At 44.1% G+C, this 13,387-nt stretch overlaps 1 protein-coding gene across 5 annotated transcripts in view; it reads left to right on the forward strand.

Moving 5' to 3' along the window:
- Positions 1 to 11,185, forward strand: part of scn8ab (sodium channel, voltage gated, type VIII, alpha subunit b) — an 81,949-nt gene extending 70,764 nt beyond the window's left edge. For all 5 annotated transcript variants that reach the window (XM_066708651.1, XM_066708647.1, XM_066708648.1 and 2 more), the window contains 7 exons: positions 27 to 149; positions 6,464 to 6,748; positions 6,997 to 7,050; positions 7,361 to 7,498; positions 7,846 to 7,950; positions 8,079 to 8,349; positions 8,597 to 11,185. In XM_066708651.1, coding sequence (XP_066564748.1) covers positions 27 to 149; positions 6,464 to 6,748; positions 6,997 to 7,050; positions 7,361 to 7,498; positions 7,846 to 7,950; positions 8,079 to 8,349; positions 8,597 to 9,750 — 2,130 coding nt within the window. In that variant the 3' untranslated portion in view covers positions 9,751 to 11,185. The remainder of the gene's footprint in view (positions 1 to 26; positions 150 to 6,463; positions 6,749 to 6,996; positions 7,051 to 7,360; positions 7,499 to 7,845; positions 7,951 to 8,078; positions 8,350 to 8,596) is intronic.
- The last annotated feature ends 2,202 nt before the right edge of the window (positions 11,186 to 13,387 follow it).

Consider the following 13,387-nt stretch of genomic DNA (forward strand, 5'->3'; position numbering starts at 1 on the left):
CTCTTGCTTCTCTGTTTTCTGTGTAGGTGTCTATAGTCAGCCTTATAGCTAATGCCCTCGGCTACTCCGACCTAGGGCCAATTAAGTCTCTCAGGACACTAAGGGCATTGAGACCCCTCAGAGCCTTGTCACGTTTTGAAGGGATGAGGGTAAGATCTGAAGCGAAGCCGCTGATCCTTCTGCATGCCCATTGAACAGTTTAAGCATGCTAGAACTGATCAAAAACAACAGCCACCACCCAATGGGGGATTTAAAGAAAGAAAAAAAAGTTAAACACAATTAAAAAAAAAAAAAACACTCTTGCACGCACACATATATACACACTTAAGACAAAAGTCATGATGCAGCTGGAGAAATCTAAAAGTGTAAATTACGATTGCAATTGAAAGACAATGATCGTGAACATCGTAGTGGTGATGCCACGGCATGTAGTCCCTCTCCCCGTTGCTGATTCAATCTCAGCGTTTTTGTGTCTCGTTCTGAGAGTGAGTTTGTTATTCCTGTAACAGTAACAGTAACAGTCAAGACGGAAAAAAATAAAATCTTAAGCGACAGGATGCAAACACCCAGAGAGACGTACTGCAAAGCTGCCTCATCACATTAAACAAAAGTATTATTATTGTTATTATTATTATCATTATTATTATTATTATTATTATTATTATTATTATTATTATTATCATTATTGTTGTTATTATTATTATTATTATTATTATTATTATTATAATGATTATGATTATTATTTGTAACTGTAATCATTAAATTGGCCCTGGATCTCTTCACAAGATGAAACCCCAGAACATACACCATGCCGTCTAGCTGAATTTGGCTGTCTTGCATTCGGCCTGGTCTATAATCTCTATTGCTTATTCTTATAGAGCTTTTAATCAAGCAACCACCCCCCCCCCATCCCTCTCCCCCATCCCCCACCCACCTCACCCCACCCCTCCACACCCTCATGTATCTTCTCAAGAGAACCACCAGTTGCAAAGATGAACAAGTCAAATTAAGAGCCAGTGTCGGTCCTGAGGCAGAGCATAGAGGCAGGCGTGTGTGCGTGTGTGTTTGTGGGCTCCAGGGAGGCAGGTGCCACTGAATGGAGTCTCGTCCTTTGGAGAACACTGTAGTTCTATTTCAGTTCAAAATAGATTAATAGTTCAAAACAAATAAAAAAATGACAAAACAAATCAGAACTGGACAATGTTTTACTGTCAAGCACACTGCTTCGTTATAAACATGCCTCAGCTACAACCAAGCATAAAAGTGGCATACATGTAAATATTTTAATTGTCATGTGGGCCTATCTCGTCCTTCAAAGGTTAAACCAGTCTTGCTTGAATTCTCTCGGGGGATCTGCATTGCTCGTGAGCCCTGTGCTCTCCTGTGCTGCTCCACACTGCGCTGTGCTGCTCTGGGCCTTTCCTCCCTATTGGACATTTCTGCTTGTTTCTGGTTGTTCTCACTCCAGTCTTCTCATGGGACTGGTGGCCTTGTCTCCTAATCTGAGCTTCTCTCTCCCCCCCTGCCCATCCCCCTCCACCTGCTCCTTCTCATGTTGCAGCACTGTGCAGCCCCCCCCACCACTTTCCCCCTACCCCCGCCACTGTTCACGCTGACCACACGTACCGTGCAGAGCCCAGGCCCCCACCCCACCCCACCCCACCCCACCCCAGGCTGCAGCACTGAGGAGCAAAGTGGGGATTTAATGCCACCCCAAATCCCCCCCGCCCCCCCAACACAAAGACACACACACAAACACACACACACTGTCTCGCTTGTTCAGGGGCTGGCAGCGGGTTTGGATTATCTGTAAAAAACGAAAGAATGAAAAAAGAAGAACACAACCTCTTCTTTGCTGTAGAGTCTGGATTTAGAGACCTGCTCAGCCCCCTGCCTGCACTGTCACTCCTTGGTGCCACTGCATTCAGTATGGCGCTGGGGTCTGCTCACTCTCTTCATTGGTGGATTATGAACCTGAAGAAACCCTAAATATATATAAAACCAATGATCACAAAAAGCCCCCCCCCCACATAATGAAGTGTTAAAAAAATAATAATCTGGAATCCATCACAAATAAAGAGCAGAAGCTTAGGAGACATGCAGGCTGCGTGCTGCCCAGGTGATGTCCTGTAGGCTGCAGATGCTGAGGCTCAGCAGGAGCTGTTCAGCCCAGGCATGCTCCTGCTGGGGCCGGGAAGCCAGATTTGAACTGGAAGCAACATCACACGTCTCTGAGACCGGGGTCGCGCTGCCCACGAGGGGGCCACTTGAAACCCCCTTGCTTTCGGGCCACCTGGCAGTAGGGGAGGTGGGGGGGAGGGCTTTGAACACCCGAGCAAACTGTCCTCGCTGTGCAGACTCAGGCACTGGCCTGCCGAGTGTGTTTTTTTGTTTGTTTGTTTGTTTATTTTGAACATTCTAGTCAAAGGAAACAATCCAAAGAAATGACAATGCTAGTTCAGCCAGATTGGAGTGTGTGCAGGTCCTGCCCCTGCAAGCTTAAACGTTCAGGAGTCTAATTCTGAGAGCCAGATAGTCAGAGGCTGTCTGTGGAGACAAAGGTTTCAGATCTTCACTCCTGTCTGATAATTACGTTTTATGACACAAGCTTGATATACATGATTAATGCAGAATCAGGCTTGAACTTCGGTTTTCTGATATGCCTGCCCTGGTGGAAAAGTACTATGCCAAATGCTATGCTAAAGCATCCTAGTACTGTAGTAAATATTTATAGTTTACATTTATATTACATATTTGTTTTTGTTTACAATATTGAAATGGATGAACCTGTATTATATTAAGAGAAACAACAGGTTGAAACAGAGTTCATAACTCTGTTTTGTTTTGTCCAATTGAAAAGTGTTGAAATAGTGCTGTCATTTTTGACGTAATACGTATTCAACAGAAAACAACAAGCAAAAAATCCACACTCACGCTGAAAGGCCCAGCTGGGTAACGAGCAGAATGCAGAAGAGATGATTCAGGACAGCTCTTCAAAGCTACTTCTCAATTCTGGCCCCTACCCATTTTACATGTTTCTCCATTAATTATTATTATTATCATTATTATTATTATTATTATTATTATTATTATTATTATTATTATTATTATTATCATTATTATTATTAACATTGTCATTATTTTTATTATTTATTTATTTATTTTTGGTTCTTCATTAAAGGAAATCCAAAAATCCAAACCAAATTAATTACTTAATCTGATCATCTGTGTTTGTGGCTGCCGGGAGATGGTAGTGTGGTTGCCAGACTGTCCCTGTGTTGTGGGCCTCTGTCTGTGCTGAGAGACTGTGGGTGGGGCCAGGTAGGAACTCTCCACAACACCCTGGACACAGCGGAGGGCCGCCAGCACACCACCAATCAGCACTCCTGCCCAGTATAGCTACAGAGACATGGTCACATGATGCACTACCAGGAAATTAGTAAGCTACTGGACAGTATTATTATTATTATTATTATTATTATTATTATTATTATTATTATTATTAGTGGCAAGAGGAGTGGAAGCGGTGCTAGTACTAGAATAGAATATATTTTTTTTAAGTAAAATAGATGTATATATTTTTTTGTATTCCCTACACATCTTTAAAGCATTGTTGAGTTACCCTGGAGAAAGGCATCAGTCAGTTATTAACAGTAACATAAGTTAATAATTTTAGCACTTTACTTCCTAAGCAATAGACACATTTCTACTGTAGCTTATGATGAATCTGTTGTGTGTGTGTGGACAGTCTCTGCCACACTATTGCCAGCACTGTTCCACCTGCTTTTATTTAGTGCTGCCTCTCACATTTCAAATGTGTTGTAACTTGCAGTGGGTCTACAGAACACACAACATGCAATTTAATTAAAATTAATTATTACAATCAGGGCCACTATTAGGCTAATATTAAATACTGTGCACAGATCACACTGTGACTGCTGCCTGTATAACTATAAACATATATATATATATACATAGAGTGGGAGCGAGATATGAGCACAGGGTTTCAGACAGGGCCTTGTGTGCATTGCTGGTGTCCCTGCTGTGGCCCCCCGTGTCTCTAGTGTCCCCCAGCAGCTCTGCTCCCCCACGCCTGCCTCTGCTTGGTGCAGCTGGCAAGAGCAATGCAGCACTGGCATCCAGGGGCCCCTCTCAGACGGGCTGTAGAGCCACCATGTGCGATATTTCCCTAAGACAAGCCATCCTGCCCTGATAATGAAAAGCATTACGTTTGCAGAGGTCTTTATATATATATATATATATATATATATATATATATATTTCTGTCTATCTATCTATTGGTCTATTCATTCATTTATTATTTTATATATATTTTTTTTTATTTCTTTATTTACCTATATTGTTCTCAAGCAATAGCACAATAATGCCATGTAACACGCATGTATTTTTCAACTGCCGATGCACATTATGCACTTTTTAAAGCCATTTTCCCTCTTTAATATAGTTGAATACATGTGTGTGTATATATATATATGTGCGTGTGTACGATATATATATATATATATATATATATATATATATACACACACATATATGTGTGTGTATGTATAAATAATTGGGTCCCATTCATTAAATTGATCTCCAGTAAGAGCAAACTTGGATTTTCCTGGCAGCAGGGAATACAGTGGATGGGGGGGTTACAGAGGGGCACCATCACACACACACAAACATAAACACACCCCTGGTTGAGCTCAGTGTCCTGGCTAGTGGGTCTGCAGAGGCCGTGTCCCGGGACGGCAGTTCTTAAGAATCTCCCTGTGGCTCAGTGGTGCACAGGCTTCACACTGACCTGTTCAGGACCATGCACAGCACAGCTCTGTGCCTCCGCCATTCTCTAATACAAGTTACAATAACATAATTCATACATTGAATTAGAACCCCAATAGATAACAGCACCCCCGTATTACGCCCCATAGCTGGAGAGAAAGACATTTCAGACCCAGCTCCTCCCAACCATAACACACCATAGCCACCCGGCAATGCAAGGATCGTTAAACACATCAGTGAGAGTAGAGAGTAGCGCTCAGAGGGTCCTGGGCTGCAGGGGGATGCTCCAGTTTGTCTCTTGCCTGAGTGAAAAGGGGGATCATGGCTTTAGATACTTGAGCCTGCAAAAGACATGCATGCTCAGCTGTCTGCCTGAGAGTGGTTGATCGGCCTGCATAAATACTAATACTGAGCACTTCTGTCTGCTGAGTTCATTGCTAATTTGTGTAAGGGAACTGGGCAGGGGCAGGGTCAGGGGGGTGGGGGGGGGATAAGGGGGAGGGGTGGTGGTGGGAGGGTGTTAATCAATCTGCTTCAGCTTTCCATTGCAATGTTTAGAAGTTGGGGGGCAGGGAGGGAAGGGAAGGGTAGGGGAGGGGGGTGTTTGTTGGGGGAAGCTACATACAGGTATGTTTGTATTCCATGAGTCCCTCGATACAAAACACAGTCACATGTGACAGATTTTTATTACATTGTATTACTTATTATTTTATTTATATCAGATTTTGACCTTGAATACATTCTTGGTATTTATCTCCATAGGCAGAGATTTAAACTGTGTCATTCACGATGATCAGGGAGCTTAGGCTACAGTTAAATATTTATATATACATACATAATGATCAGAATTCCAGTACAGATGCATTGCGTAATACAGATTGCAGGGAGCTGTGATGAGCTGCTGGCAAATGTATCTGAGCAGAGAACAAAACGCAGCATCCAAACCGTTCACGGGGCCTGTAAGATAGCAGCAAGTTACAGAAAGAGGCAGAGCCCAGCAATCCCTAACAGTACAGCCAGGCACTGGCAGGGGATTGACTCCTGTCATGCCTATATCTCTTTGACTGCTGTTTTTGGTTGGTTGGTTTGTTTTGACTCGTTTTTCACTAGAGTTTTCCTCTCAGACTGACCCTTGTAATACGTTGTCCAGCTAAGTGACTCAGCTGCTGTAAGGGCAGACTGAGAGCTTAAAAGACTCAATGTGCTCAGTTTCTGGAGTATTAAAACCAACGACCAATAATAGATGCAGTAACACTAATGCTACTGCTAATACTATAGCTTTATGGGCATGTTAATTATATTGCATATCATTATAGAGTTGGTATTATATCATCAGGGTATTAGTCTGATTGATCCATTGCTATAACTATTGCATTTGCTGACTAGATACAGTCAATGGCTGCAGCTCCTCAGCCTAGCCTAGTCAGGCCACAGACCAACACAGCCCGTTTGCAGAGCCAAGGATGTTCTCCACCTCCTCGCGATGCCTTTTATTTTGTTTATAATATTTATAATTATTATCCTGGCATTGTGACTCTTTTCTGAAGAAGTAGTGAAAGGCCAAATACAAAACATACCTGTAAGCAGCTGCACCCCACTAGGCTGATGTGGGGGCAGTGTTACTGTGCAGATGTGTCTTACAGTGCAGTGCCCTGTCTCTCCTGCTCTGGTTTAGGTGGTAGTCAACGCCCTGGTGGGTGCCATCCCGTCCATTATGAATGTGTTGCTGGTTTGCCTCATCTTTTGGCTGATTTTCAGTATCATGGGCGTCAACTTATTTGCGGGCAAATATTACTACTGCTACAACGAGACAGCAGAGGATTACTTCAAACACACTGAAGTCAACAACAAAACGGAGTGTGATTACCTGATTGAGCAAAACTTCACAGAGGTGCGCTGGAAGAACGTCAAGATCAACTTTGACAACGTGGGCGCCGGCTACCTGGCTCTGCTGCAAGTGGTGAGAGAACCCACCCTCCCTGCCCCACTATATCTCACCCTGCCACATTGTATTTATTTGTGTCTCTCTGCAGGCTAAGGTGTCACTGCTCTCTTTTCCTCTCTCATTCTTGTACCCTCTCTTTCTCTCTCTCACTCACTCTGTTCTGCTGTTTGTCCCTCCCTCTCCCCCCATCCTCTCAGTCACTCCCTTGATTCTCTCTCTGTCTCTCTTTCTCTTTAACCCCTGTTTCTCTCTCTCCCCTGTAGGCCACCTTCAAAGGGTGGATGGACATCATGTATGCTGCAGTGGACTCTCGCAAGGTCAGGTTGCTGCTCTCTCCTGGTGTGGCTTGCTGTGTTGAAACTGTTATTACTGTAACTGCTCTGGGTGGGGTGGGGTGTGGGGGTGATTGTCATTTGACTAGGTGCAGAAGATTCCCACTAAGGCACGTGCTCACTTCCTCCACCAAAACCCAAAATGGAAAATAAAGGATTCCCAGAAAAAGAAATAAATAAACTGTCTAGAGCTCCTGGTCCAATTACAGGGGACATATTGTAGGGGAAAACTGATCCCTCTTTCCCTGTCTCTCTCTTTCTCTCTCCCTCTCTCTTTCTCTCTTTCTCTGCAAAGGTGGAGCAGCAGCCTATTTATGAGGACAACATCTACATGTACATCTACTTTGTCATTTTCATCATCTTTGGCTCCTTCTTCACCCTGAACCTCTTCATCGGTGTGATCATTGACAACTTCAACCAGCAGAAGAAAAAGATAAGAAACTATTCTCCTCTCTGTCTCTTTCTCTCTCTTTCTTTCCTGCTATTGGGAGGTGTAGTGTTGCAGTATAATGCTGATCTCATAAACACATTTGAAGTGCAGATTTTCCCAGGATAAAATTATGTTTTTACTTAAAGTGAGGCTTGGGGACATAGATTATTATAGGTGGTGTGTTACTGGTCTAGAGAGTTTGAGGTGGGATGGGAGATAGAAGTTACAGCAAGTTAAAATTGAAAAAGACCTTCTCGGCTCTGTATAAAGTAAAATAAAGTACAACAGAAGCACAGGGAGACATTCAGCTGCCCCAGATTGTAACCAGCCTCCTCTTGTCTGCCCTGCACTTTGGGGGTCAGGATATCTTCATGACAGAGGAACAGAAGAAATACTACAATGCTATGAAGAAACTGGGCTCCAAGAAGCCACAGAAACCCATTCCCAGACCACTGGTAAGTCACTGTTTGTGATTGACAGCTTAGCTCTGCTGTACTGTACTATACTGTGGTTCTCCAGGACTTCTCTGCTGTAGAAATGAAGGCAGATGTTAACGCTTTTCCCCTTGTGCTCCTCTTCTCAGAACAAGGTCCAGGGGATGGTGTTTGATTTTGTGACGCAGCAGGTGTTTGACATCTCCATCATGATCCTCATCTGCCTCAATATGGTAACCATGATGGTGGAGACAGATGACCAGAGCAAGGAGATGGAGAACATCCTCTACTGGATCAACTTCATCTTCATCATCGTCTTCACCACCGAGTTTGTGCTTAAACTCTTTGCGCTGCGGCACTACTACTTCACCATAGGCTGGAACATCTTTGACGTGGTGGTTGTCATCCTGTCCATCGTTGGTGAGTCTGCTCACGGACGCACATTCACACAGAGATTAGGCGTAGCGGAAGCAGGCTGACACGTCCATCCCCAGTAGAGGCTCTGTCTCCAATTAATATCTCCACTTCTCTCTCTCTCTCTGCTCTTTTCCTCCCATTCCTTGCTTTCTCCCTTTTCCCTCCCTCTCTCCTCTCCCCCCACTACTCCTCTCTCTCCCTTCTTGCCCACCCCCACCCCTCTCTCCTCCCCTGTCTATCTGTTTTCAAGGTATGTTCCTGGCGGACCTGATTGAGAAGTACTTCGTGTCGCCCACACTGTTCAGGGTGATCCGTCTGGCCCGAATCGGCCGCATCCTGCGTCTCATCAAGGGCGCCAAGGGCATCCGGACTTTGCTGTTCGCACTGATGATGTCACTGCCGGCACTGTTCAACATTGGCCTTCTGCTGTTCCTCGTCATGTTCATCTTTTCCATCTTTGGCATGTCCAACTTCGCCTATGTGAAAAAGGGTGCCGGCATCGACGACATGTTCAACTTCGAGACCTTCGGCAACAGCATGATCTGTCTGTTCATGATCACGACCTCGGCTGGCTGGGACGGGTTGCTGCTGCCCATCCTGAACCGGCCACCCGACTGCAGCCTGGATAAGGAGCACCCGGGCAGCCAGGTGCGCGGCGACTGTGGCAACCCCTCAGTGGGCATCTTCTTCTTTGTGATGTACATCATCATCTCCTTCCTCATCGTGGTGAACATGTACATTGCCATCATCCTGGAGAACTTCAGTGTGGCCACAGAAGAGAGCGCTGAGCCTCTCAGCGAGGATGACTTCGAGACCTTCTACGAGATCTGGGAGAAATTCGACCCTGACGCCTCACAGTTCATCGCCTATGCCAAGCTCTCTGATTTCGCCGACACACTGGAGCACCCACTCCGTGTGCCTAAGCCCAACACCATTGAGCTCATTGCCATGGACCTGCCCATGGTCAGTGGGGACCGCATCCACTGCCTGGACATCTTGTTCGCCTTCACCAAGCGCGTGCTGGGCGACAGTGGGGAGCTGGACATCCTCCGGCAGCAGATGGAGGAGCGCTTTGTGGCTTCCAACCCATCCAAAGTGTCCTATGAGCCCATCACCACCACGTTGCGGCGCAAGCAGGAGGAGGTGTCCGCCATCGTGATCCAGAGGGCATACCGCCGATATCTGATCAAGCGTGGCTTCGTCTGCAAGCGCGGCCCTCGGACCAACAAGCTGGAGAATGGCGGCACGAATCCGGAGAAGAAGGAGGGAACACCTTCCACTGCGTCGCTCCCCTCCTACGACAGTGTCACAAAGCCTGACAAGGAGAAACAGGAGGAGAATGATGGGAGGGGGCGGAAAGAAAAGGGCAGAAACCAAAAAGACGTCAGGGAATCTAAGTGTTAGAAAATAATAATACAATTTTCAAAAATAATAACAATATCAATAATAAGTAAAAAATAACAATAATAAAAGGAAAGGAGGTGGAGCTTTGGAATAACAACCCAACTAAACACGTGTACAGATTATTTCATTTGCAAGTAAAAAGAAATTGAAAAACATACACACACGAAATAAATTGTTTACAGACTTCACAAATGTATCATTGCAGAAGAAGCAACTGAGTTTCTTACAGCTTTGAAGACACTTAAAACTCGATTTAAACCAAACATAATCAGCTTACTGTGTGACATCGTTGCATCAAAAAGACTTCAATTAAAAAAAAATACAAAGAAACAGAATAAATCCTGTCCCAGTGAACGGCAGACTACATTTTCTTTGGGGACCATCCGCTACAGGAGAGAACTACTCAGCCGGGGTGATGGCACCACGAGCAACACCCAGGATTTCATGTACCTGGGGCTGAAGGGAACGTGCACTACTGCAATGTTCAGAGAGGCATGGCTGTGGGTCTGGCCCACAGGACACCAGACCGCTGGGAGCAAACAGTAACTTTCCACAGCAGCGTGTCGGATTGTGTGCGTCTCTTTGTCTTTAATAATAATACCGGAGGAAAAAGAAATGGGAAAAAAAAACTAAAAATGAAAGAGAGGATAAAAACCCAGAACAATATAACGGATAGGGGTTGGTTTGTTCATGATGAATATACTTGCATCTTTACATTATTTGAGCGGCAAAAAATGAAAAAGAAAAAACAAACATTTAACATCCAGCCCATGTCACTAAAGTCTGATCATTGTATCTTTGTTATACCTACATACAGAAAAAACTAAAAAAGATATTTTCTACATGGGCTTTAACATGATTGGGAAGGGGGGATTAATCAGGGTTTTCACTAGGGACGCAGGGGACTTGCTCAGTCAGATTTCCAAAAAAATAAATGAATAAATAATTGTGCTCGTTCAATGCATAGAAATGACTTGCATGGTGGCATGCTCTGATCTGGAATCATGCATGAATAATCATAGTCCACAAGACACTAATACGCTGACCACAGCAGTGGGTTGACCGTAAGTTTGAGGCTGTCCACTGGAAATTTAAATAAATATAATAATAATAATAATAATAACAATAATAAAAAAATAATAAGAATAATTATTATAATACACGATATTGGGGAGAAGAACCTAATATATATCCTGCCCCTCACTACTATTATCCAACTTTCAGATTTTCATTCAAGCCTCATTAGAGTTTTAAAATGGAAGGAGTTTGTTCTCATTCCGTAGCTGATGTTCTGATGTTCTGATGTTTGAATATAACAACATTGTGACACATTAAAAAAATCTTTAAAAAAAAATTAAAAAAAAAAAAAAAATTAAAAAAAGAACAAAAAAAGAACAACAAACACGACGAATCTCTGCTGCTCTGGATTTTGTGAAGTGGGGAGGGGGGGCGGGGGGGAGTGGTTTGTTGTATGTGGAGAATATTCAAAAAAGAAAAAACAATATATAATAACAAAAGAAAAAACTTAAATCACTGTAAACCAAAATCTTGGGCTTACAAACTCTGGTCATTTGTATTCTGCAATATTATTTTACTGACCTTAAGACTCCTGACTTGACCCTTTTCTTTGTTGTTGTGAGAGGATATCAGCCTTAGTGTTGGGCTGGGCTTAGCTGGACTGATACTTTGATCTCTACCAAGCCTTTTGTAGCTGAGGGAACGGGGTGGGGTACTGACCTGGGAAGGTGGCAGTGCTGAGAGATGTGTGTTGAACTTGGGAGCTGATATCAATGATTGATTTGTTTTAAGAAACAACCTTCCTTGGGTTGTGATTAATGTGTTTTGGTTCTGTTTCCCGACGGAGAACTCTGCGCTTTTGTTTGGTTATATCTTCTGTTTTGTTTTGTTTGTCTCAGTTTTGATTATTTGTTCTTTTTTCTTGTCCTTGCTTCCGTAGCCTCTGACATCCTTTCAAATGGACGCAAAAAATGTCGACATGATGATTTTATTTTTAATTTGTTTTTTTAGGTTAAATATATAAACACGCAAGTGGGGGAATGAATGCCGAAGAGCAGATCAGGGACAGGGAGACAGGGCGAGGGAGGGAACAGGGGAACGCATAGCGCTTAGGGGTGTCTGGGGTGCTGGAGGGGCGGAGGGATACCCATGGAGCCACAGAGAGTTGGCCTGGCCTGGCCCTGGCGCGCAGTGGTTGGACTCGAGACTCACAAATGTGTCACAGGTATCATTTCTCAGGTGGCAAGGAAATGAAACCCCAAACAAATAAGCACTGCAGTAAACTACAGTGTGACTAAAGCCAGTCCCATGAGCACAGTAAAGTACAATAACGTGCCATACAGTCCCATGTAATGAAACACATTACAGAGCAGTCCTGCCTCCTGGAAAGCATCACAGACTGAGTTTTCAGCATGTTTAGACAAAACTCAAAAACCTAAATTCCAGATCAAAGTCATTTGCCTAAATGGAAAAGCTAATCACAGTTCCCAACTCTCTCTCTCTGTCTATCTGTCTGTCTGTCTGGTTATTTGTGTTGTTTCATTTTCCAGGGCTTTTGTGTGTTATTCGTTTTGTCTTTTCTTTTTTTCTTTTTTTCGAAAGCAGAATAACCGTTGCACTTGTAAGGGCCCTCTCCCCATCTCTCTCTCTATCTCCCTCATCCCCTCTCTCTTTCTCTCCCTCCCTTTTTCTCTTTCTATCTGTTTTCTCTCTCTCTCACTGATGCAAATATACGGTTGCGGAGCGGGCCTGTGAGCGGTCAATGCAGGGGTCCGACACAGTGCCATGAGTGGAGGAGCAGTGCGCTGGCAGTCACGGCCTGGTTGTCAGTGCCGTTGGGGGGTTCATAGATGTAACCAATTGATTTGGTCCAAATCAAATAAACTAACTAGCTCACAAACCAGCCACAGCACTTGCCAAAACTACCGTCTCGACTCCAGACTCCTTGTGAAAGCCTTGCAGGGAGCAGCTGCCAAAGGGAGAGCGCTTGTCTTGGTTGGTATTACCAGCAGACCTGAGTCCCATAACTCAACACAGCTGAGAGGAGCAGTGCAGGAAGAGTGATGAGGGAATGGCAGGTCTGGATTCGCAAGGGGATTGTCTTCCGTGTTGGGGGCGGAGAGCACGGGGCTGCGCTGGGTGTCACACGGTACCAAGTGGCTGGTGCTACGGATCGCTGCGCCCCCACCAAACCCCCCCAACTTGGGTCCCTGGGGTCACCAGTCCAGCTGCTGCGTGTCAAGCCGGGGGTGGAGTGGGCGTCGACGTCAACCCAATAACTCCCCGCGCCACGCAGTCTCCCCCTCGCCCCACAATGTAACGTGTACAAATAGATACATGCATACACACATGATGAAATATAAAATAATAATAGTAAAGAAAATCTAAATATATATGTACAGTACAGGCTATGTTGTAAACGGCACAAAACAATGCTGAAAAGTTAAGGATGAACTTTTTAAGAGACGACTATAAATACTGTAATATATTATTTTATTTGATCGGCATGCCATGTTCTTTTGTTTAGTTTTTTGTAAATACAGAAATAATAAAGAAAAAAAATATGACTAGGACTACTATTACTCTAATTATAATATTCATAACAATAGAATGGCTTACA

Source organism: Amia ocellicauda, chromosome 7, assembly GCF_036373705.1.
Source record: "Amia ocellicauda isolate fAmiCal2 chromosome 7, fAmiCal2.hap1, whole genome shotgun sequence".
In the NCBI taxonomy this organism is placed as follows: Eukaryota; Metazoa; Chordata; class Actinopteri; order Amiiformes; family Amiidae; genus Amia; species Amia ocellicauda.